The sequence below is a fragment of the Caretta caretta genome, chromosome 2 (assembly GCF_965140235.1).
Source record: "Caretta caretta isolate rCarCar2 chromosome 2, rCarCar1.hap1, whole genome shotgun sequence".
Classification (NCBI taxonomy): domain Eukaryota; kingdom Metazoa; phylum Chordata; order Testudines; family Cheloniidae; genus Caretta; species Caretta caretta.
Genome location: NC_134207.1, coordinates 224,866,586 through 224,893,130, shown reverse-complemented (window position 1 = coordinate 224,893,130; position 26,545 = coordinate 224,866,586). Strand labels below are relative to the sequence as shown.

General features: G+C 39.4%; 1 protein-coding gene across 6 annotated transcripts in view; it reads left to right on the top strand.

The window, feature by feature from the left end:
* ANKIB1 (ankyrin repeat and IBR domain containing 1) overlaps nucleotides 1-26,545 on the top strand; it is a 169,272-nt gene that overhangs the window by 19,016 nt on the left and 123,711 nt on the right. For 5 of the 6 annotated variants that reach the window (XM_048838130.2, XM_048838131.2, XM_048838127.2 and 2 more), the window contains one exon: nucleotides 17,364-17,633. In XM_048838130.2, the coding sequence (XP_048694087.1) occupies nucleotides 17,446-17,633 (188 nt within the window). In that variant the 5' untranslated portion in view covers nucleotides 17,364-17,445. Of the gene's footprint in view, nucleotides 1-17,363; nucleotides 17,634-26,545 lie in introns of those variants that run through there. The other variant, XM_048838132.2, reaches the window with a different exon arrangement.

Genomic DNA, 26,545 nt, shown 5'->3' with positions numbered 1-26,545 from the left:
TGGTGAATAATAGAAATCACAAACATATTTAGGCTGTTTGTATGATGCAATACCAGGTATAAATCTGGAATGTTTCAATGAGTCATCTTTCAAATTCTTTTGTGCTGTTTGTAGCATTTTAGTAGGAAAAGGGGTCTTGGGACCCAGACATAATGTCAGCATCTTGGTCTCCTCTGTTACAGAGGCCCTTGTACTCACCAGCATAATGTTGAGGGCCGTTGTGCTGCTAAGGAGGTTTCTGGCTCTGTAGGTGCCTGGGATCAGAGAATGTGATCAAGTTCTTCATAGAAGGATGTTGTTTTCCTCCTTAGCCTTGGAGCAGCTGTTTGTATCCCATACTTCATTGCATTTCATCTTTGTGCCTTAGGTTGTATCTCAGCACTGTTTCCTGGTTCAGATGTCATAATCTGGGTCAGACACTTTATTACAAATGGTCAAGTTTTGCTGTGACTAGATCACGTCATTGCCCCAGATCTGTATGAGGATCCAGGTATCTGCCTTGGGTCAGCTGGTAGCATGTATCTAGGACACTGTGAAAAAGCATAGTTCTTGTTCTGGAAGTACTTTCGGACATCACCATTCCATCACAGCATTCTCACTGAAATGGATGTTGGTGAAAAAGTGAGAGCTAAGGTTTGTGGAGCTCGTTTTTTACAGATGAGGGAGTTTTGGAAGGCTTTCCTTAGAGATAGAGAAGCTTGATCCCACAGGCATGGTATGGTATTGGGAGGACTAATTCAAGCGGTGAAGCTACCGCACCAGTACTTGCTTTCTACACTGGCATTGCAGTAGTGCAAAAGGAAGCGGTGGTGGAAGCACATAGTGATTAGCCTTGATCGGTACAAGTTCAGTCAGAGTTAGGGTATAACTGCTGTTTCATAGTTGTAAGCAGTTTCGTGTGTGGACATAAATATGTAAGTGATTTGAAGGTAAATAATGGCAAGATTTACTTGTATTTGTTTGATCTAATCAATGTTTAGATGGGGTTATAGCTGGTGGTAAATCAGTCAGTCTGTTTCTCCTGTTGGTCTACTGGACTACGCTGTCTCCAACTTGAAAATTTTGAATAGAATTCAGTCTCTCCAAAACGTATGTGCTCTAGTTACTTTTCACATAGCTCTTCCTTATTTTCAGCTTTCACTTTCAGTGTGGTGCAGTTCTGAAAACATCTGGGGCAGATTCATCAGAACAGCACTAGGGCGTTGACCTACCGGAGTTCCATGTGATAAACTGGGACTCGGCTTATAGTAATGGATATTTTTCTTCACCCCATCTTATCAATTTTAGCACAGCAGGTCATTTATGATACTCTACAGAAAACAACAATCACTAATACTGCATTAGTGTGCAATAAAATGATTGTGTGCATTGGTCTTTAGGTATTGTAAAATTTTTATGGGAAAGGAACAGTGTCATTGGCTCATTTTTCAAGGAACAGAAAATACGTACTTTAATGTTTTTTAATAAATGCCAAAAAAGACAAGGCTTTTATCTAGAAACAGGAGGCCATTATCCTATAACAACATTCTGTTCGGGTATTCCTTACCTTTTTATATACGTGATTATATAATTTGTATGAAAAAAATAACAAAAATTTGAGCACAGATTTTTTTGGCACAAGTTAAATTAGTAATTTTGAGAAAAAATATTTTTATCTCTGTTTAATCAGAATAATAGAAATTTAGAGCTGGAAAATACCTGCTAGGTCTAGTCCATTCCTCTGCAAGTGTAGGATTGTTACCTACAACATAGTCTTAAGTATTTTGTCCAGTCCATGTTTAAAGGACTAATGCAACTGAAATTCTGCCACTTTTCTGGCATGCTGAAGTTGAAAGTGACATTACTTGCCATTTAAAAAAAAAAAAAATCCAATCAGTGTTTAGATGGGGTTATAGATGGAGGTAAATCCGTAAGTCCATTCCTTCCCACTTTCCTTTGCCTTCTCCCCCTCTCCTATTCTCACCATCTCTCTTCCTTTTCCTCTCTGTCCTCTTCCTGCCCTTGAGTTTTTCAGACAAAAGCAACTTGAGCGATAGGATAATATGCCTCAGATCTCATAATCCTATCATGCTCTGCTATTTGCTTTCCCAATTACTTTTCCTTTTGTCCTCTTCTCCTTTCTCTATTATCCTTCCTCCTGTTCCTTCTCTTCTCTTCTATCTTAAATCCAAAATAAGATTTTATTCAAATTTTTCTGGAGGCATGCACATCTACCAACTTAAATGATCTGAGCTGAAGTAGTAGTTGGTGTACATTTGTGCAGTGTAATGATCATTATTATTGTAGCTGGAGCCTAGTATTGTAGCGTCTGCTCTATTTAGGTATGAAGAACACCTTTCTCATAATTCTCTATTTATACACGCTCTTAACTTTCTGAAACATTCACCTTTGGACTGAAGTTTTCCATGTTTGACTTATGTTTAAAGGTCAATTCTTCTGATTACCTTTTGAATAAAATCACTTCAGTCATTTGTGAATCTTGCCAGGGTTGAAAAATACGTACTTCAAATTTAACAGAATTTTAGCTAGGGCTGTCAAGCGATTAATTGCGATAATTTTTTTTAATTTTGCTATTAAACAATAATAGAATACCATTTATTTAAATATTTTTGGATGTTTTCTACATTTTTCAAATATATTGATTTCAGTTACAACACAGAATACAAAGTGTACAGTGGTCCCTTTATATATTTGATTACAAATATTTGCACTGTAAAAAAACAAAAGAAATAGTATTCAATTCACCTCATACAAGTACTATAGTGCAATATCTTTATCATGAAAGTTGAACTTACAAATGTCAAATTATGTACAAAAAAAACTGCATTCAAAAATAAAACAATGTAAAACTTTAGAGCCTAACAGTCCACTCAGTCCTACAGCCAATCGCTCAGACAAACAAGTTTGGTTACAGTTTGTAAGAGATAATGCTGCCCACTTCTTGTTTATAATGTCACCTGAAAGTGAGAAAAGGTGTTCTCATGGCACTGTTGTAGCTGGGGTTGCACGATATTTACGTGCCAGATGAGCTAATGATTCATATGTCCCTTCATCTTCAGCCACCATTCCATAGGACATGCATCCATGCTGATGAAGGATTCTGCTCGATAACGATCAAAAGCAGAGTGAACTGATGCATGTTCATTTTCATCATCCGAGTCAGATGCTACCAGCAGAAGGTTGATTTTCTTATTTGGTGGTTTGGGTTCTGTAGTTTCCAGATCAGAATGTTGCGCTTTTAAGACATCTGAAAGCATGCTCCACACCTTGTCCCGCTCAGATTTTGGAAGGCACTTCAGATTCTTAAATCTTGGGTCGAGTGCTGCAGCTATTTTTAGAAATCTCACATTGGTATCTTTGAATTTTGTCAAATCTGCAGTGAAAGTGTTGTTAAAACGATCATGTGCTGGGTCATCATCCAAGACTGCTGTAACATGATATATATGGCACAATGCAGGTAAAACAGAACAGGAGACATACAATTCTTCCCCAAGGAGTTCAGTCACAAATCCGTACTCGGCTCAGTGGTTTGAGCATTGGCCTGCTAAACCCAGGGTTGTGAGTTCAATCCCTGAAGGGGCCATTTAGGGATCTGGGGCAAAAATTGGGGATTGGTCCTGCTTTGAGCAGGGGGTTGGACTAGATGATCTCCTGAGGTCCCTTCCAACCCTGATATTCTATGATTCTAATTAACGTGCTTTTTTTTTTTTTTTTTTTTAACTGAGCATTATCAGCATGGAAGCATGTCCTCTGGAATGGTGGCTGAAGCATGAAGGGGCATACAAATGTTTAGTATATCTGGCACGTAAACACCTTGCAACGCTGGGTACAAAAGTGCCATGCGACTGCCTGTTCTCACTTTCAGGTGACATTGTAAATAAGAAGCAGGCAGCAGTATCTCCCATAAATGTAAACAAACTTGTTTGTCTTAGCAATTGACTGAACAAGAAGTAGTATTGAGTGGACTTGTAGACTCTAAAATTTTACATTGTTTTGTTTTTGAGTGCAGTTATGAAACCAGAACAACATCTACATTTGTAAGTTTCACTTTCAGGATAGAGATTGCACTACAGTACTTGTAGGAGGTGAATTGAAAAAGACTATTTCCTTTGTTTATCATTTTTACAGTGCAAATATTTGTAATAAAAATAATATAAAGTGAGTACTGTACACTTCGTATTCTGTGTTGTAATAGAAATCAATATAGTTGAAAATGTAGAAAAGCATCCAAAAATATTTAATAAATTTCAGTTGGTATTTGATTGTTTAATAGTGCAATTAATTGCAATTTTTTTAATTGTGATTAATTTTTTGAGTTAATAGCATGAGTTAACTGCAATTAATCTACAGTCCTAATTCTAACACTTACATTAACCTACAGCAAAATGGCTGAAGTTTTAAACTTGGATCATGGAGGGCTTTTGCATTTGCTCATTTTGAGAAATAATTAGTTTTACTGAAGTTCTGAGTGTTTAAAATTATGTACTAAGAAAGCATGTTGTTGCTTATTACATTTTATTAACCCAATTGGCACCCTATTGTGGTAGGAATTGTAATAAGACCTAACAAGTGACAGTCACTGCCTCAAACAGGCCCTGATATAAGACCCTGATATTGCAATTTAATCCACTTGAGTGGATCTCTGTGCCATACAAGATCTGATTCTGGGACTGGGGATCTATAGTAAGCTCTTGGTCACAGGGATGAGCACTTACTATGTGTTTGTTCAACACTGGGTACAGTGGGGCCCTAATCTGATTGGGGTCTCTGGATGTAAGGCTACACCTTTAGAGATTTAAATAAGCAATATTAAATTTCACTTTAGTGTTTGAGATCAGTTCAGTGGTCCCCCTACATAAACTAGGTTATAGGATTGTCCTTCAAATTAATACAGGGTAAACAAAATAAGATACAAGTAGAGGGAGTGGCTGTGGGTGAAGGAGGTTGAGAATATCAGTGACAGGACCATGCAGTTGCATAGACTAGCTACATGCTCAACTTGCAGGTTTGAGACTTTTATAAAAGATACAAATTAAGGATGTACTTTTCCTTTAGTGCATAAATGAAGAGTTAGACCCTGCCCCTTTATAATGAGCTTAAATGTGCATGGATTCCATTGCTGATTGGGGGTATGTCTACATTGCAATTAAAAACATGCAGCTGTCCCATGCTTGCTCACTCAGGTTTGTGGGGTTTGGGGTAAGAGGCTGTTTTATTGCAGTGTAGAAGTTCAGGCTTGGCCTGCAGCCCAAACTGTGGGACCATCCCACCTCTCGGGGTCTAAAGCCCAAGCTCCAGTCTGAGCCCAAACATCTACACTGCAATTAACTAGCCCCTTTAACCTGAACCCCGCATGCCCGAGTCAGCTGGCATGGACCAGCTGCCGGTTTTTAATTGCATTGTAGACATACCTAGAGGGCTCTGCACAGATTCAGGGGTCTACTTCCACAGAGCTCATTGCAGCATCAGGAGCTAAAAGATGCATTGTGGATGTATGATAGCTAATTAAAAGTATACTTTTCAAGTCTGGTTTGCAAAACAGCTGCATCTGACTTTCTTTAATATGAGCTTTATTGTAGATTTCATTGGGACCTGAAAATCAAGCTGGCTTGAAGAAAATTAGTTTTAAACTTCTGAATGCTTAAAATCAGCACATTCTGAAACTTTAGATTTGGTGTTTTAGATCAATTCATAGCTAGAACGTGTAAGGGTATTGGGGGCCAAAGGACTCTGAAGTACTCTAGGTTTGCATTAATCCAAAGTAGTGGTTTTCAAGGTTTTTCCGTAATATGACCCTATGTTACAATAAAAAAAGCTTTGGGACTTCTCCATTTAATTGTAAAGAAAGGAAGTGCTATTGCACCTCACCCCCTGGGCTTGTTTGTGACCCCCCATTTTGGAGAATCCATGTTGATAATTTCTAGGGCCCTACCAAATTTATGGTCCATTTTGGTAAATTTCATGTTGATATGATTTTTAAAATCTTATATTTCACTATTTCAGATATTTAAATCGGAAATTTCACGATGTAACTGTGGGGGTCCTGATCCAAAAGGGGTTGGGAGGGGTGCAAGGCTATTTTAGGGGGGTCATGGTATTGCCACCCTTACTTCTGCACTGCTGCTGGCGGCAGCACTGTCTTCAGAGCTGGGCAGCTGGAGAGTGCCGGCTGCTGGCCAGGAGCCCAGCTCTGGAGGCAGCGCCACGGCTAGCAGCACTGCAGAAGAGAGGGGGACATGGTGTGGTATTGCCACCCTTATTTCTGCACCGCCGCCAGAGGTGGGTCTGCCCCTACATGGGGGCTCCTGGGGCCAGGTAAGAGGAAGTCCCATCCCTCCACAGCCCAGCTGGAGCCACAGTAGGAGCCCCTGGCCAGGGTGCCCATAGCCCTGCTCCTCCCAAGCACTTGGGTGTTAAGGGGCCTTGGACTGGCTGTGTGTGTAGGGGGGGAGAGTGGGGGTGACCATACTGCCCTCCCAACCACGTCACCCACCCGTAACGCTGTCCCTGCCTCTCCCCAAAAAGTGATGCTCCCCTATTCCATCTCACCCTCTCTTCTAAGCTGCTGGTGGCATTGCTGCCTTCAGAGCTGGATGTCTGGCCTGCAGCCACTGCTCTGAAGTCAGCACAGAAATAAGGGTGGCAATACCATAGCCCCCCTACAATAGCCAAATGTCACGGGAAAGACCAGATTTAATGGTCCATGATGCGTTTTTCACAGCCGTGAATTTGGTAAGGCCCTAATCATTTCCCTTTGGCATTTTAAATCTTGCTGGTTTTAAACTTTTTTTGATCCTCCCAGGACTTGCTGATTTTAAACTTCAAAACTACTAAACTGAATTTCTTCAAACCTGGCTTCATTTATACTTCTTGATATAATGTTCAAAATGTACCACCAGCCTTAAAGAATTTGATTTGGTTGTAGTTTCAAAGGCATTCATGTTTAAAAGCAATAAATGTATCCTGAACAAGCAATGCTTTGAAACCAGTGTGTCCTTGCCCAAGTGCTGCCTTTTAACCTTCTGTCCTGTTTGGACTCTGAGCCCCTTAGTCTCTCTTCGTATTAATTGTTTTTTTAAGTTTATAGTTTAAAGCAATCTGGCTCAAATTGGCTTAAGAAATTTAAACTAAAGCTTTAGATCAGTTTGAGATGATTAATATGATCAAAGCCTTTGATCAATTTAAAGGGTAAAAAGAATTCCAAAAATACAATTTTGAAGGACAACAAGGGCTGGAGAGCCAGCTGGGGAGAGGAGGTAGAATTTATGCTGAAGGTAAGGATTTTTTTATTATTATTATTTGTGCACTTATAAGAATGTACACATAGCTAGGAATGGAAGTACCAATTTAACTTGAAGTACAGATACTGTTTGCCAATTGGTGAGCAAACACTTCAGCCAGATATGCCTTGAAGAGATACCTTAACCCAGTGGTTGCCACATGCTTTCTGATGCAGTTCACATACCACCAGTAATACACATATTACATTTTGAGAACCACTGACTAGGCCTTTCTAATAGATTTACAGTGGCCCTGGCCCATCTGCTGGCTTCCTGAATCTGTAGGACTCCTGCTGCATGAACACATTTAGACTGTTACTGTATGTCTGAGGAGTTTTTCAGACTATTTGCTGGAGGGTCTTTCACTTGAGTAGCTCTTCATTATCAGAACCATTGTTATTTTTGCTCTATTACGGGGTGGCTAAACTGTGGCTCGCAAGCCACATGCAGCTCTTTTACCCTTAAAGTGTGGTTCGCAGAGCCCCTCTTCCCCCTTCTCCACCTACCAGACTGGGGGCGGGAGTGGGGACCTCAGGACCTCTGCCTTGCAGTGGCGTGGTGCAGTAGGGGCTTCTGCCCAGCAGGGAAGGGAGTCTCGGGGCTTCTGTCCACCGGGGCGCACCTGCTAGGGCTCGGGGCTGAAGTGCTGATCCCTGTCAGGTGCCTTCTGTGGAGCTCCCCGACCTCCGGCTCCCAGCAGGCGTGCCCCGGCTCTCAAACTTCTGAAGATTGTCATATGTGGCTCGAAGGGCCAGTAAGTTTGGCCACCCCTGCTCTATAAGGATATGTCTTGACAGGCAAAAGGGCTGTGTTTTTGAACTATTAGCTTAATATTAAAAATCCCATTAACATGCAGGTTAACATGTTTGAAGTTGTTAGCTGTCCTTGCTGGGGTATAGGCTTTTCCTTGTGCTCCAGTACGGCCAGATAATATAATTTCAAACATTTCCCTGCATCTTAATGGGGTTTTTAAGTCGTGTTAAGCTAAGTTGACTGAGTTAACACAAGCTAAAAAGCACACCCTTGACCCTGTCAAGACAGGGCTTATAATGCTCATTATATCTCCTTCTCTCACCCCTTTTCGGTTTCTTATTCCAGTTCTCTGGATCTGTCCTGGCCTTGCTGTTTTCTCTAACAGCCATTTGTGTGTTTTCATGCTTGCTTTTCCTCCTTGCAGTTTCCCCAAGGCTGGTTCTCCGTTTTCTTCATCCTCAGTCTTTTACAGTCTGTGCTTGTTCCTGCTAGGCTGAACCATGTCCCTGAGGTTGCTAGCCCTTGCAGCCCTGGACTGCTTATCCAACCTGTGACCCAAGAACCTCTTAATGCCAACTGGGGGTTGGCAAGGGGGTACAGAAATATCCTGATTCTGGGGTGTTTCGGCTGGTTCACCAAATAATGTCATGTGAGGTCTCAGATGAAAGGTGATGTCACACTGGTTATTAATATAATTGTGAAATGTATGTACAGACACTGTAAGGAGTTGAGTGTATATGTACTGAAAATATGTTCTTAGAGTCTGGATCGAGGGTATTAGTCACCAGCAGAGGTTAAAAATAGATTTTCTGTCAGACAAGAGAAGTGTATTCATCTATCTCTCTGTTCAGTTGTAAATTAAGCAATGTGAGCTAGTACAATGGTTGCTCATGTTACAAATGTTAACAAAGAGATGTGAAGTCCATAGGAAAGAAGCACACTGCAAAAAATAAGCTATGCCGGGGTTATCCTGTCTGTGAGCAAAGTCAATGAACTTTGGGGATATTTCTAGAAGTTAAGGCACCCCTTCATCTTGCATCGAGGAATTAGCGCGTTTACACTTGTGAAAATGGGTCTCAGCTACTCTTGGCTGAATATGCTGAAGAGGACTTGGGCTGAGATATACTACTTTAGACTGAGGTTATCCTGTTAATTTTGTCTCTAGAAAGAGTATTATGATTTTGTTTTATATTTTTTATATATAATAGAACCATTTGTTTCTAGTATCCTAACTCACTATCTACTGAATCTCTCTAGTAGTTGATGATAAACTTATTCTTATTTTCACTATAGGTAGATCTCAGTGCTGCGTGTTAAGCAGAGTGTTGAGTGAGAGCTGACTCTTACAAGCTGGTGTGTGCTGTTTCTCTGGGAATAGCAGGCCTGGTAACTCCATAAGTGTTTAGTGGATGAGAGACTGGGCGCTGCAGGGAAAGCTCTGAGCATCTGGGGGTAGGTGTGTGCCTGTCATTACCTGTGCAGAGAGAGTGAGGTCTGTGGAGGCCTGAAAGGCAGTGCTAGTGTTGCCAGAGGCAGTTGGTTTCAGGGTGCTGATCTACAGCAGGCCCAGATAAGGCTGTTTAATGCTAAGGGGATTGGCACCTTCTCACTATTCCCCAGAATCCCTTCTTTAACTCACAGTAGTCACATTCACTGGTTACGTAGTCCCATCTGGGCCTGGCCTTGGAATTGCTAACACTCAGCCTTTGCATAAGTTGAGCGGGGAAGGAAACAGTCCTCACCTATCATCTTCTGGCTAAACAAGACCCCTGGGTGTATACAGCAGTCTTCCAGGTGTACATCAACTCCTCTAGATATTTTGCCTAGTTTTACAACAGGCTATGTAAAAAGCACTAGCGAAGTCAGTACAAATGAAAATTTCATACAGACAGTGATGTGTTTATACTGTCCTAGAGACTATATTTAGGCTGACCAGATAGCAAATGTGAAAAATCGGGATGAGGTTGGGGGTAATAGGAGCCTATATAAGAAAAAGCCCCAAATATCGGGACTGTCCCTATAAAATCGGGACATCTGGTCACCCTAACTGTATTAGCAGTTCTCAAACTGTGTGTGAGTTTGTTTTAATGGGGTCTCCAGGGCCAGTGTTAGACTCGCTGGGGCCCAGGGCAGAAAGCTGAAGCCCAAGTTGTTAAATGATGTGATACTTGGTGTACACCAGACAAATCAGATCCCTGAAAGGGATATGGTGGTCTGGAAAGGTTGAGGACTACTGTCCTAGAGATCCTTATAAGGAGATCCCCACCCTAGCTGACCTGTGGCTCTTGACTGTTTGAGGCAGAAGTTAATAATCAGAAACATTGTAAAATGTGAATTTTACGATACTGATGATTTCCCTATACTGTTCCCAGAGAGTAGTTATCAGTGGTTCACAGTCGTGCTGGAAGGGCATAATGAGTGGGGACCCGCAGGGATCAGTTCTGCGTCCAGTTCTGTTCAATATCTTCATCAATGATTTAGATAATGGCATACAGAGTGCTCTTATAAAGTTTGCGGACAACACCAAACTGGGAGGGGTTGCAAGCGCTTTGGAGAATAGGATTAAAATTCAAAATGATCTGGACAAACTGGAGAAATGGTTTGAAGTAAATAGGATGAAATTCAATAAGGACAAATGCAAAGTACTCCATTTAGGAAGGAACAATCAGTTGCACGTATACAAAATGGGAAATGACTACCTAGGAAGGAGTACTGCAGAAAGGGATTTAGGGGTCATAGTGGACCACAAGCTAAATATGAGTCAACAGTGTAACGCTGTTGCAAAAAAAGCAAATATCCTTCTGGGATGTATTAGCAGGAGTATTGTAAGCAAGACACGAGAAGTAATTCTTCCGCTCAACTCCATGCTGATTAGGCCTCAACTGGAGTATTGTGTCCAGTTCTGGATGCCACATTTCAGAAAGGATGTGGACATATTGGAGAGAGTCCAGAGAAGAGCAACAAAAATGATTAAAGGTCTAGAAAACATGGCCTATGAGGGAAGATTGAAAAAATTGGGTTTGTTTAGTCTGGAAAAGAGAAGACTGAGAGGGGACATAACAGTTTTCAAGTATGTAAAAGGTTGTTACAAGGAGGAGGAAGAAAAATTGTTTTTCTTAACCTCTGAGGATAGGACAAGAAGCAATGGGCTTAAATTGCAGCAAGGGTGGTTTAGGTTGGACATTAGGAAAAACTTCCTAACTGTCAGGGTGGTTAAGATCTGGAATAAATTGCCTAGAGAGGTTGTGGTTCCATCAGTGGAGATTTTTAAGAGCAGGTTAGACAAACACCTGTCAGGAATGGTCTAGACTCTAGATAATACTTAGTCCTGCCATGAGTGCAGGGCACTGGACTAGATGACCTCTCAAGGTCCCTTCCAGTTCTGTGATTCTATATTAATACACTTTTTAGTCAATATTTGTTAGTCTTTCATTGCTATTACTGACTCTAATATAGCTGCGACAAGGTGGATATGAGATCTTTTATTGGACCATTAGAGCTACAACAATGGAACATAATGAATTTTGCTGTATGAAAGGGAAACTCCACAACCTGACGCAAAACTTAACAGTGACATCTATTTCCAGTGCAAATGCAAGAAACAAACATCATCCCAGAGGTCTCACCATTTATAACCCTCTGACCACGCCGTACAGCGCCCATCCTGGGACCAACATGGCTATAACAACACTGCATATAAGAATGAAAGATATCTAATGTAGCTAACAGTTACTTATTTCCTCTGAGCATGGGCTGGTAGGTATTCTTTCACATTTCTTACTAGGACTTGGGTTTGTACCCAGTGTGGATAGCGCAGTACTGGTGGAAGAGCAGTATTATTCAGTTGTGAGCTATTGTACAGTGGATGCTTCATTGCACTAGCAGTATTTAGGTCATATTATAAAGTACTTTGAGTCACATCAGTAGAAAGAGCATTGTATATTTAACTAAATTCTGTCCTATATTAAAGGTTATTCTTGAGAACATTTTAAAAGGTTTTCATTTCTTTTTGCAGTCTATGATATTGACAATGTAAAATGCCAGAACTGTCATGCACGTTTTGTGTGAAGTCTGTCTTACTCCAGTAAAATGTGAAAAAAAAAAATTGCTTTAAAATACTAGTGGTATTTTCACCTCCTAGCTTATGCAGAAGAACATTTCAGGAAATGCTGCCAAGGTTGTAATAGTTGCAGCCATGTCATAAATTCATAGATATTAAGGTCAGAAGGGACCATCATGATCATCTAGCCTGACCTCCTGTACAATGCAGGCCAGAGAATCTCACCCACCCACTCCTGCAATAAACCTCTCACCTATGTCTGAGCTATTGAAGTCCTCAAATCATGGTTTAAAGACCTCAAGGTGCAGAGAATCTTCCAGCAAGTGACCCGTGCCCCATGCTACAGAGGAAGGTGAAAAACCCCCAGAGCCTCTTCCCATCTGCCCTGGAGGAAAATTCCTTCCCAACCCCAAATATGGCAATCAGTTGAACCCTGAGCATGTGGGCAAGATTCACCAGCCAGATACCCAGGAAAGAATTCTCTATAGTAACTCAGATCCCACCTCATCTAACATCCCATCACAGGCTATTGGGCCTATTTACCATGAATAGTTAAAGATCAGTTAATTGCCAGAATCATGTTATCTCATCATACCATCTCCTCCACAAACTTATTCAGTTTAATCTTAAAGCCAGATAGGTCTTTTGCCCCCACTGCTTCCCTTGGAAGGCTATTCCAGAACTTCACTCCTCTGATGGTTAGAAAGCTTCGTCTAATTTAAAGTCTAAACTTCCCAATGGCCAGTTTATATCCATTTGTTCTTGTGTCCACATTGGTACTGAGCTTAAATAATTCCTCTCCCTCCCTGGTGTTTATCCCTCTGATATATTTATAGAGAGAAATCATATTTCCCCTCAGCCTTCTTTTGGTTAGGCTAAACAAGCCAAGCTCCTTGAGTTTCTTTTCATAAGACAGGTTTTCCATTCCTCGGATCATCCTAGTAGCCCTTCTCTGTACCTGTTCCTGTTTGAATTCATCCTTCGTAAACATGGGAGCCCAGAACTGCACACACTATTCCAGATGAGGTCTCACCAGTGCCTTGTATAATGGTACTAACATCTCCTTATCTCTACTGGAAATACCTTGCCTGATGCATCCCAAGACTGCATTAGCTTTTTTCATGGCCATATCACATTGGCGGCTCATAATGCTCCAAGGTCCTTCTCCTCCTCCGTTACTTCTAATTGATGTGTCCCCAGCTTATAACTAAAATTCTTGTTGTGAATCCCTAAACGCATGACTTTACACTTCTCACTATTAAATTTCATCCTATTACTGTTACTCCAGTTTACAAGGTCATCCAGATTCTCCTGTATGATATCCCGGTCCTTCTCTAAATTGGCAATACCTCCCAGCTTTGTATCATCCGCAGATTTTATTAGCACACTCCCACTTTTTGTGCTGAGGTCAGTAATAAAAAGATAAAATAAGATTGGTCCCAAAACCGATCCCTGAAGAATTCCACTGGTAACCTCCCTCCAGCCTAGTTGAAGGCATGTCAACATAGGTTCTTTGTACCTGGGCCATAGGCTCAGTGCTCAAGTAAGTAAATTTTGGGGACTTAAGCTATTTTTTGGGTGGATATGGGTGTATAGTAGGACAGAACCATCAACAACATAATTATAGTTGCTAGACTGAATAGCCCACTAAAGCAAACTGTAACAGGCAAGGAAATAAACAATTAATTTATTCAACACTCCACTCCTCAGTTGTCTTTCTGAGCCTCTACTACCCACAGTCCACATCCACCCTCATCTTAACAACAAAGCAGACCTAAAAAATCACTTTATTTGTTGGTGATATGTTCATATGTTTTGGATACTCATATATGATTGGTTTGTTTTTCACAATTACATGGTCCATAGTTCTTTCCATGATTGTATGGGTGTGTGTAAGTGAAGCTTGATATTAAACCAGTGGCTCCCTTCTGATGAACAAGATCTTTGTTAATGGGAACAGCTGCCTTTTTTCAAGAGCTTGGAAGCTCTGGATCTCTGACAAGTTGAACTTCAACTCTCTCTGTCTCCTATCCTTCATGAACCTTTATTTCTAGCATGGGCTGGGATGGGGGTGAAGGTGGTCAGGGAGACGGGGGATTGTATGTCTTCACTGCAAAAAAATAGCTGTGTTTTTAACAATGACATACATCTATATATATATAAAATCCTAGCGGAGACAAGGTACAGGTAGTTGTTTTTTTTTTTTTTTAAACCTTGATGTAGCTAGTTGAGGTCTATCCAAGTGGTGGTGCAGTATTGATCTCAATTAGCTACATTTCTGTAATTTTGGATGGCAGTAGACCTCTGACCTCAGGGCAACCCCCTCACCATATTTGAAGTCTCTGCTCCAAAATATGGAAGCTGAGTATAGCATCTCAAGGAAACTATTGTAAGAATTTTTAATATTAGAAAAGCAATGTATTTTTCAGTAACCTTGTCCTCAGGTTGAACCATTTTTGCTGAAACATTCAAAAATATTTGAGGGAGACACCTAAATGGTTAAAGTTTGGTAAAGTTACAAGCAACTTAAAAGTTGGCCTTACAATTGAAAATGTTGGACCACATTACTCCAGGCATCTCTGCCCGCTGCACCTATAATATGTACACACGCACAAATTAGAATGTTTTGTTTAAAATTTTTAAATCTGGCTCCAAGCTAAAGCAGGGATATCTTTTAGCTCCCTCATTTTCGGTAGCACTGGAGGGAAGAAAGAGCTACATTTTCCCCCTTTTGTATATTTATGAAATATAGCTGGACATCCTGGAGTTCTTAAGATGCAAATACTTCTGCATAACTTTCGATGTATTCATTTTGCAGTAGTTCATCCAGATGGGCATCATCACTCCCAAAATCAAAGCATGAGTATTCTTACAAATATACGCTGATCTTTTAAAATAGAGAGATGGTTGAGAGGGACAAAAGTCTATGCAAAACAAATTGTATAATAAAGAGTTTGGGCTTAGTTTAGCCTGTGTAACCAAGAGCTCAGTGGTGGTGGAAAGTTTACCTGGAAGCGGGTTATGGTGTCACAGGTCACCAAAAAAACTCCATTCCTCTGGATGACTTATAGGTGGCTAGCTCAGTCCACAGTCAGATGGTTCTGGCCATAGAGAGGAGCCCAGCAGACTTCCCTAGTCATCTTTCATGTGGAGCTCTGGACATAATTTAAAACCATCCTGCCCAGCAGAACTTTTGGGGAGGAGCTGTGGTGAATAGTACTCTGTACAATAGCCGTATGGCATGGAGATGTGCTAATTGCACACAGCTACACGAACAGAGGTGATTCAAGCTCATTTTGGTATGTTTTTCTTTGAGTAAACTTCTACCTACAGCATAATATCTTGCATACTTGTGAAACATTTCTGTCATCCCTCCATTTTGTTCCTTAACGATTTTACTTGGATTTTAATAAGAGTTAACTTTGCAACTGTGTCTTTGTTTTCTATTGCAAAGTGGTATGTGCCAGGAGGAAGTGTTTTATATATATTTTTTAATAGAACAATCCAAGTTCAAAGTGTGTGTGTTGTAAAAATGTTTTCCATACGATTATCTGGAAATATGTTATAGATTAACTATTTCCCTGTTAAAGGAACATGAGTACTTGTGGCACCTTAGAGACTAACAAATGTATTAGAGCATAAGCTTTCGTGGGCTATAGCCCACTTCATCAGATGCATAGAATGGAACATATAGTAAGAAGATATATACAGAGAAAGTGGAAGTTGCCATACAAACTATAAGAGGCTAATTAATTAAGATGAGCTATTATCAGCAGGAGGAAAAAAAAACTTTTGTAGTGATCATCAAGATGGCCTATTCAGACAGTTGACAGTAAGGTGTGAGGATACTTAACATGGGGAAATAGATTCAGTATGTGTAATGATCCAGCCACTCCCAGTCTCTATTCAAACCCAAGTTAATGGTATCTACTTTGCATATTAATTCCAGCTCAGCAGTTTCTCATTGGAGTCTGTTTTTGAAGCTTTTCTGTTGCAAAATTGCCACCCTTAAATCTTTTACTGAGTGGCCAGAGAGGTTGAAGTATTCTCCTGCTGGTTTTTTGAATGTTATGATTCCTGATGTCAGATTTGTGTCCATTTATTCTTTTGCATAGAGACTGTCCGGTTTGGCCAATGTACATGGCAGAGGGGCATTGCTGGCACATGATGGCATATATCATATTGGTAGATGTGCAGGTGAACAAGCCCCTGATGGCGTGGCTAATGTGATTAGGTCCTATGATGGTGTCACTTGAATAAATATGTGGACAGAGTTGGCATCGGGCTTTGTTGCAAGGATAGGTTCCTGGATTAGAGTTTTTGTTATGTGGTGTGAGGTTGCTGGAGAGTATTTGCTTCAGGTTGGGGGGCTGTCTGTAAGCGAGGACTGGTCTGTCTCCCAAGATCTGTGAGAGTGAGGGATCATTTTTCAGGATAGGTTGTAGATCTTTGATGATGCGCTGGAGAGGTGTTAGTTGGGGGCTGAAGGTGACAGCTAGTGGTGTTCTGTTATTTTTTTTGTTTGGCCTGTCCTGTAGTACATGACTTCTGGGTACTCTTCTGGCTCTGTCAGTCTGTTTTTTCACTTCAGCAGGTTGGTTATTGTAGTTTTAAGAATGCTTGATAGAGATCTTATAGAGATCTTGTCTCTGTCTGAGGGATTGGAGCAAATGCGGTTGTATCTTAAAGCTTGACTGTAGACAATGGATCATGTGGTGTGTCCTGGATGGAAGCTGGAGGCATGTAGGTAAGTATAGCGGTCAGTAGATTTCAGTATAGGATGGTGTTTATGTGACCATCGCTTATTAGCACAGTAGTGTCCAGGAAATGGACCGCGTGTGGAATGGTCTAGGCTGTGGTTGATGGTGGGATGGAATTGTTGAAATCATGGTGCAATTCCTCAAGGGCTTTTTTTCCATGGGTCCAGATGATGAAAATGTCATCAATGTAGCGCAAGTAAAGTAGGGGCATTAGGGAACGAGAGGTAAGGAAGCGTTGTTCTCAGTCAGCTATAAAAATGTTGGTATACTGTGGGGCCATGTGGGTACCCATAGCAGTGCCCTGTTAAACTGTAGAATTAGAGACTCAGGCAGATTTGTAACTATTCATATAAGGACTTTGATAATGCAGCATAGAGTTTACTTGCCTTAAGCAATTGTTCAGATACGTGTTTACAGTACATTGAATTCTGGACAAACTTCTTTAAGAAAGAGGGTTTACAACAGCATTTGAAATGAATATATAACTTTATTTATTTATTTTTATTTTAGGATGTGAAACATGTTGCGGACTCATAAAATGAGTGGCTGAAAGGGAAAGGAAAATAGTGCCATTATTTACTAGAATAACAACATGGGAAATACAACCACCAAATTCCGCAAAGCACTTATAAATGGAGACGAAAATCTGGCCTGCCAAATATATGAGAGCAACCCTCAACTAAAAGAATCTCTCGATCCAAATACTTCTTATGGGGAACTCTATCAGCACAATACTCCATTACATTATGCTGCTAGGCATGGAATGAACCGAATACTAGGGTGAGTATTACTATGTGATTTGTTAACATATTTAATAGTTGCTCTAGGAATGGAAGAAGTTTAGATAGATTTATAAATCTTACTTTGTGGGTATGTCATTGGTGAACATTTTAATTTGTATTTATTTTGTGTATAAATTTTAACATGTCCAGATTATAATAAAATATGCAAAATAATCTGTTGTGACAAATTTATATAATGAACGTGTGTGTTTTTTTAACTTGGGAAATGTTTAGTTTTAATTGATTTTTAGTGTTTTGTTTTTTTCTTACATTCATTTCAGGCATAAAAGTCTGTTAGAATAAAAACAGCTTGCTTCCTGAGGTGTCTTATTACAATTTTTTTTTATTTTATTTTTAAGACTTTTCTGCACACTTAAAAATTTATTTTTTTAGTAGCCCTTTGTAACTCTGAACCCAATGTACACCTTTATCTAAAATTTTCTGTTTTTTCTGATCATTCATATGTGCTTTAAACATGCCTTCTGAAGTTGAATTTTTCACTTTATGGTTATCAATTACTCTTTATGCCAAAGATGTGTAGGAAGTGTAGCAAGAGCTTTTGTGATTCAGACTATAGTTGAATTTTTGATATATAGGCCTTTTCATAGAAAGTGTATTAGTGTTTGTTGTCTAACTCCTCCTGTGTCCGCTTACACAGTACTTTCTCTTTTTTGTTATTGATTAACAAATCAGGCTTCAAAATTTTTTGTGTAAGATGTTTCTTTGGTTTGGAAAACTGATCTGTGCGCTACAGTACTTGGACTGATATCCATGTCTGATTGGACGAGACTCTTTTTCAGAACATCTTTGTATCACTTTTTCTGTCAGTCTCTTGATTTTTTGCCTACTAAAATTCCCTATACAATATTTTCTTTGGGAGCTCAGTTAAGATGTTATGAACGTTGCTTAAATGCTGGTTGTGGAACCTCTTTCCAGACCCTCATACGAACAAGATGATGATCTAAAAAATTTAATGCTATATTTGTATGTTCTGCAAGGAACATCAGCTAGTTTTACAGAGGATAGGGCAAATGCATGCACATGTTCTTATAAAGTTCAGACAGTTTGAATTTTTGCATTTTGTGTAATGAGAAACACAGTATCCTACAATTAGTTCTGGGGGAATTCTGTGTCACTGTGATATGCAGAATTTGCACAGAATTAATATTCTGCGCAGAAGTTCATTGTAATAAGGAATTGCGAGATCATAAGTACACTGCAGTTCATATTTAAAAGAAAAGTATTTTATGGGTAACATCAAAACTATGAATTATAAGAGTATACTAAGACTTGTTGGAGCAGTAAAATCCACTCCAGCAACACTGAATAAAGTGTCACTGGCACCGTGAAAAGCATTCAACACCTTTTATGAGCACTCAATTTACTAAAAATTAAAGTTAATATTAAAAACATTGTTCTAGTTATGCTGTCAAACTTTTGATTATCGAAACCCTGGTTCTGGATAAGTTGAAGGTCAGACAAGTTTTAAGTGAATTGTTGATCCTGGGAAGTTTACTACAAAATTGTTTGGTGCACTAGTGCCTTAAAACTTACACTCCCAACTCTGGAGCTCTTGATGGTTCTGAAGTTCTATCTACTTAACTATAGCTTAATGTTGCAGAGTTTGAATGTTTTTATTTTATTTATTTTTTTATTGTGGTAGCATGTAGGCACCCCAGTCATGGATAAGGGATCCTGTACAAAGACCTAACAAAAAGACAGTCCCAGCCTCAAAGAGCTTACAATCTGTCTTTTAAGATGGAGCCGATCCTGCCACCAATTAGTTTGAGCCCTTTAAATAGCTGAAGGCTTCATCCAACCCAACCCCCCACCCCCCCAGTACTTTAGATAATTTGGGGTTATTCTCCAGATACAATTGTCCTCCTGATATATCCTGTTTTAATTCAGATAATCATGTGTTTCTTAAATAAGAGCTTTTAAAATTCATTTGTACACCCTTTTTTATGTCAAACAGGCAAAATCTAGACCAAAAAATAAGACAAGGTGTTTGAAATGCCTGTGCCTGTCTACACTAGGACTTACACCAATGCTAGCACCAGTGGTGCAGGACCTGTTCTACACCAAAAGTGAGAATTTTACAAAAAAATGAGTTTAGGTACTACCAAATTGAACTGTACTCTGTTGAGCTGCCCAGCATGGGGGAAATTTATGGACTTCAATGGATAATGCTCCTATGAACAAAGGCAAAAGGTTACTTTCTTTTTAGGTAGAGGGACTACTAAAGGTTCTACTTATGCCCTGATGAGCTGATGACCTTGGCCACTAAATGGCAGGTAGCCCTTGGATTCAAATCTCAGTTTATCTGAAATCCCCTGCAACAGTCAAAAGACATAACCTTGTTTTGGATAATCAGTGATTTTGGATAAATGAGGTTTGATGAAATGAGGTGCTGCCTATTTTAAGCTGCTATTGTTTATTAATTTTACAGGTTCTGCACCACTGGTGCTAGTATTGGTGTAAGTCCTAGTGTAGACAGGCACAGGCATTTCAAACACCTTGTCTTCTATGCCTGCTCTGAGCATAATTAGACAACATAGGTTACATACACTATAGTTGTGCTTCCAATTGTGGATGGCTGGTGCAAGCCTCCACTGGTGCAGCAATATCCACACTGCTATACTTCGTATGCTAGCTCAAGCCCCAGTAGTAGAAGTCTGTCTATTCAGGATGGGAGTCTCATTCCCAGCTGCAGTGTAGACATACCCAAAGTGTTTTAAAATGCCAGTGGCCATTTTCTGCAGAAGCATTCCCATGATTGTTAATACCAGAGCAACAGGAGGAGAATACCCAACAAACCTGAGTGTAGACAAATTTTGCCAAATCAGTCAGCCTTGGAGAAATTAGCTAGTAGTCCTTTAACTGTGAGTCTCTCTTACAGGTTTTAAAGTTTCCACTCAGGGACAGGAGACTTCAGAATTGGCAGAGCAGGCACCTTAATTATCTGAAGATTTTGGGTATCCCATGAGATCATCAGATAATTGAGAAAATGGGGGCATAGCAAGTGGGTCCATACTTTTTTTTGTTGTCCCCTACTGCCAGAATGACTCCCTGGAGCATAGGCAAGCGGGCATAACTTAGAACTGTGAAATTGTTCTGAAGTTGCATTTGAGGACCAAACCAGTGTCAAGACAGGCCATGACTGGGGGCATGAATGTGCCTAAAGATAAAGATAGTTTATACCTGCTCTCAGAACTTTTGCTGAGTGGTACTCTGGCCCATAGATTTTTTTTTTGATCATATAGATTGTTCTGTTTTTAAACTCTTCCACACTACGTTATGTTGATATATGAAGTACTTTTCCTGTGTGTGTGCGCGAGAGAGAGAGAGAAAGTGAACTTAGCTTGCTCTGAGGAGGAAATGTTCTTTTTGCAGTTAGTAGTAGAAGTAGGTATTATTTTATAAGAAAATTACTGCAAATCAGTTATTTAAAGAGTTATGAAGATAAGTGTTCAAATTTTAGACTTTGATTTGTTTGTTTTCTCCTCATCCCAGGACTAATAGGTTGTTCTTCCCCATACTCATAGAATGCATGAAGAGTTACTTCCGCAGTAGAAATTCTGTCATCATTGCCTTGGCAGGAAGTTGAATGAAAGTTGAATTAAGGACAAATCTATACATATTGTTTAATGTGTTTTTGTTTCAGCTAGATACTCAAATAAAACAATCATTTTCTTGTTTTATTTTTGTACCAAAAATGTACCCTATTATGGGACGTTATATTAAAATAGGTGGATCTATGAAAAATCCTGGAAAAAAGAAAGGCATATAAGAGAAAAAGGCATTCTAAAAAGTAGAGCATATTAGCAGAGTAATCTGGATTATATACCTTTGATTTATTGCTTTGAATTGATGAGTCTGCCTACAATTGTGAATGCTTTGGTGTGCCATCACCTGAAGTACCATTTTTATTGATTTAAAAAAAAAAATTCTTGGACTGGTACAATATCTGCCAGTCATTCCCAGGATCCACTTAATGGTATAGTACAATATATTACATTAGTGAGTCCATTACTGGATACGGTGTCCAGTTCTGGAGTCTTTGCTTCAGAAAGGATGCTGACAAATTGTAAAGGATTCAGAAAATAGCTACAAAAATGATTTAGGATCTCCAAAACATGCCTTATAGTGAGAGACTTAACTTTATTTTACTTAGTTTATCCAAGAGAAGATTAAGGGGTGATTTGATAATAGTCTACAAGCACCTACAGCAGTGGTGTGCAACCTGCAGCTCCCATTGGCCGGGAACAGCAAACCGTGGCCATTGGGAGCTGCACGTAGCCGTGCCTGCGGATGATCAGTGTGAAGAAACTGTCTCATGACCCACCAGCGGAGTACCCTGACGGGCCATTCGTGGCCCTTGGGCCGCAGGTTGTCCACCACTGACCTACAGGGAAAAAGATTTCTGACTGTTGGCAGTTCTTTAATTTAGAAGAAAAAGGCAATGGTTAGAAACTAGATAAATTCAGGCTGGAAATAATGGGCAAAATTTTAACAGTGAGGATAACTAACCATTGGAACTTTGCAAGTTGTGGAGAATCCACCAAATCCATCTTTAAATCGTGTCTGGATCTCTTTCTGAAAGGTACACTGTACTTCAAACAGAAGTTATGGGTTCAATGTAGGAATTATTGGATGAGGTTCTTTGGCTTGTGTTATACAGTAGGTCAAACTAGGTCATCATAATAGTCCCTTCTGGTCTTAAAATTATGAATTTGGGGAGACTGAACGAATAGGACTTCTCTTTGCCACCTATTTGCTGTTGTTTCTCATTCTGTTTGGCCTGTGTTCAGTTGTCAACTTAAAGTACTTATAAATAACTCCACTATTCCAGCCTGATGTATAATAGGGGATGAAATTTACAGGAGGATTGTTTCATTGTAGTGTCATGATATTTATTGTGGGCCCTATTAAGAGAGCCACATGACCATCAGAAACAAATGTTAACATTCTGTTCTCTACCTTCCCTATCTCCTTTAAATTGTATGGAGCTGTCTGATGTCTTCATGAGAGAGCAGTACCATCCTGAAAATAATTGAGGATGTGTGGAACAAATATGTTGCATTACATTTTGATGATTCTTTTATTTTATAACATGTCATAGCCATTTCTGAATTTGCATCTCTGAAGGGAAGGCTCCACTGCCACTTTCATACTCTTAAAAGCGTAGATTTCTTTCCTGAAAAAGGTTGAGTAGGCTCCACCAAAACCAAAAAAGCCTTTCTGGTATTTCTGCTCCCTGTGATGCTCAGTATATGGAAAGAATAGTACATTATCAAATAAGTTTTTACTTAAAAAGCGGCAAGTAGGAGGAGTAGAAAAGTAATCTCTCCTCAAACAAGGATCCAGAGGCTTGTTCCTGATTTAATTCCTTTTTGCTTCTGTCTGAAATAGGATTGGAATTTAAATGCCAGTTTTGCCTTGCCCAAATCAGTTGACTAACAGTGATTGTGCTGACCTCACAATTAGTAGCTCTCTAAAAGATGAGTTTCCTTAATTCTTCTAGAATATTCAGAAAATCAATGTTACAAATCAAGAAACGTAGAAAACCTCTGCAGATGTCACAAAAGACCTTTTCTGTTTGTGCACTACCCAAGGACTGTAAAATGAGCTTCTGAGAGTCAAACTGAAAGGCCTGTTTGAGATGCTTTTTAGGGCCCAGATATTCAGCCAGAATTCTTACTTTGCATGTACAATTGTCTGCCTGTCCTTTTGTGCACACAATGAATTCTGGATGTAATACTGGTAATTAGAACACATGATTTGTGAGCACAAATTGTCAATGATATATCTTGCTACAAATATTTAAGCCTTTAGGTGCAGTTGGTTGTTGGTGCAAAATTTCTCCCACGAAAATGGAGTTCCACTGCATAAAAACTGGCCCTTAATATATATGAGCTTTTAATCTTGGTAAGAGCATGTTGGTTGAATGAACTTGGAGAGTGTACTTGCCAATATCTATGTAACACTCTAAGGCTGAAAATCATCTTTGAGGGGAGCACTATAAAGAAATGTAGCCTTTTCTATCTAAAAATTAGTCTGGTTTAAAAGGAATTGGACTTTAGTGTATGCCTGCCTATAAAATAAATTGTAAAAAGGGAAATAGTAGTTTCCCTTCGAGTCCATTTTATAAAGAGGGTAGGTACTGGAAATTGTGGAGATGAGAATTCTCTGAACATTGAAATGCTTTTTCATTTACTGCTGGGAAAGAATTGCCAAAAATAAATGCATTTTAGGCAATTTGTATTTGAAGATCTTTTCAATTACTGGAGGTCCATACTGTGTTCATCATGTGGTATATTTTTGCTTTGATTAATTGCTTTTTAAAAATAGACATGTATAATCATACTAACTTCTGCCTCTGTTTCAGTGTATTGGCATTTCACCTATGTATCATGTCTATTAAAATTTCTCATAGACCCCTATGGTTTGTAGTACTTTGTGCATATATATCATCTTTTCACTCCCCTGCATTTCAAGCTTCATTGCTTGTTATATTCTGTAAGAGGAGTAGTTATTGTATAACTATTAATATACATCTGCTGAATAATGGAAAATTATTTCTGAACACTTAAGAAACCACTACGTTTACTATGTAAACCATCTAGAGAACACTATTTCCAGCTACCAGAATAAAAGGGGTAAGCTCCCTTCTCCAGGCAAACACAGCAAAAAGTATTTCAATTATTAGAACATGTTAACTTTGATCAATCAAATTCAGAGACAAGGCTCAGTATCTGTAAAATGAGCAAAATCATGGAGCTTATAAAAACATCTAAGAAAGAGATTGGTATGGATGTGAAATGGATCAGTGAAAATATGCTCCAGAAGACTTACTATTGAATCAGTGGGTCACATTAGGTATTATATGGCATTGAAAATACTCCGTAGTGAAAGGTTGGCGTAGCTCTGTTTTAAAAAATAAATAAGTCAAGTATTTAAGTTTCTCAAGCAATATTAAAATTTCAAACATGACCAGGATCTGGATTCTCCAGTCTATTAAGGACACTTTGCACTGTATAAGTGGCACCAAAGGGCTTTAAAAAGCCAAAAATATAAAATAAAATAAATCTAGCTCTTGACTATAATACTGTAAAGGATACTCAGCCAGCTAGAATGCTTACCTGGTTTAAAGTTCTACACCTAGAACTGCATGTAAAACTATTTTGGGCAAGCCACTGTTGCATTTTAACATATCGACTGAAATGGTGAGGAAGAGTTGAACTAAGACATCTATATTTTTGTTTTAGTTTAAAAGTGAAGCCAATACCTATTTGTAAATTGCTTTATAATCTAATTATAGGACTTCTGAAGAAACTTCTAGCTGAGTAATGAGTGAGGTGCTTTTATTTTCAGATGTCTAGCAAGAGAACAGTTCAGCATAATCCTTTACTTGCTGGCTGGAAAATTCTCACAAACGGTCAGTTAAAATGAGGGGTGGAAGTGGGATTGGCTCCATGATGGCATTGGACACATTTTCTCCAAACTATCAGTTGTAAAAGTTTCTTCTTTTTTCATGGAGGTTTTTGTTTTGAGCTGGTTCCCTGATGAAATAGCAATATATCAAAGGACAAAAAAATAATAGTGTGGGAAGACTTCCCCTGCATCAGCTTGATTCATTCCACAGGCTCTCTGTCCTGAATCTGCTCCAGTGTTGTGCTGTATCTTGCTCTTTGGACTGAGTTTCATACAGAGGACTTAGAGCACAATATATTTTGGACAAAACAGCTCTGATAAATTCATTTATTACATGTTTAATTGCATCACTTGCGATTAATAATCCCATTAAGTGCAGACTAGCACCCTGAATCCTTTGTATATCCGTTCTAGTTTTTAACAACATAAGTATTAACTAAATTCTTTTGTCTCTATCTGTGTTTTATTTGGTGTGAAGTACACACTGTTGTTCTCAAACTTAGAGTTCAGTAGTTGCTCCATTAAGTAGGTAAGCAAATATTTCATCAAATTTAAATCCAGATTTGACTAGCTCCTTCTGTGGGTTCAGTGGTCAGAAAATCAGATTGGAGTACACAGAGAGTAAGATGGTGCAGGTAATGGCAACCCTAGAAAAGCACATTGGTAAACTAGATAGCAGAAAAACTGTGTCCAGTTTTGGGCCCCACGCTACAAGAAGGATGTGGAAAAATTGGAAAACATCCAGTGGAGGGCAACAAAAAATGATTAGGGGACTGGAACACATGACTTATGAGGAGAGGCTGAGGGAACTGGGATTGTTTAGTCTGCAGAAGAGAAGAATAAGGGGGGGATTTGATAGCTGCTTTCAACTACCTGAAAGGGGGTTCCAAAGAGGATGGATCTAGACTGTTCTCAGTGGTAGCAGATGACAGAACGAGGAGTAATGGTCTCAAGTTGCAGTGGGGGAGGTTTAGGTTGGATATTAGGAAAAACTTTTTCCCTAGGAGGGTGGTGAAATACTGGAATGCGTTACCTAGGGAGGTGGTAGAATCTCCTTCCTTAAAAGTTTTTAAGGTCAGGCTTGACAAAGCCCTGGCTGGGATGATTTAGTTGGGGATTGGCCCTGCTTTGAGCAGGGGGTTGGACTAGATGACCTCCTGAAGTCCCTTCCAACCCTGATATTCTATGACCCCAAAGACCCCAAGGAAAGAAAGATCCAACATAAAAAGATTCAATTCTTGGGAAAAGTCGAGTATGTGTTTGTAACCTGAGGCTACTTGGCTTGATAAATACTGAAGAGGATTCTGACATACAATAGAACCTCAGAGTTACGAACACCTTGGGAATGGAGATTGTAACTCTGAACAAAACGTTATGGTTCTTTCAAAAGTTTACGACTGAACACTGATTTAATACAGCTTTGAAACTTTACTATGCAGCAGACAAATTCTGCTTTTAGCCATCTTAATTCAAATA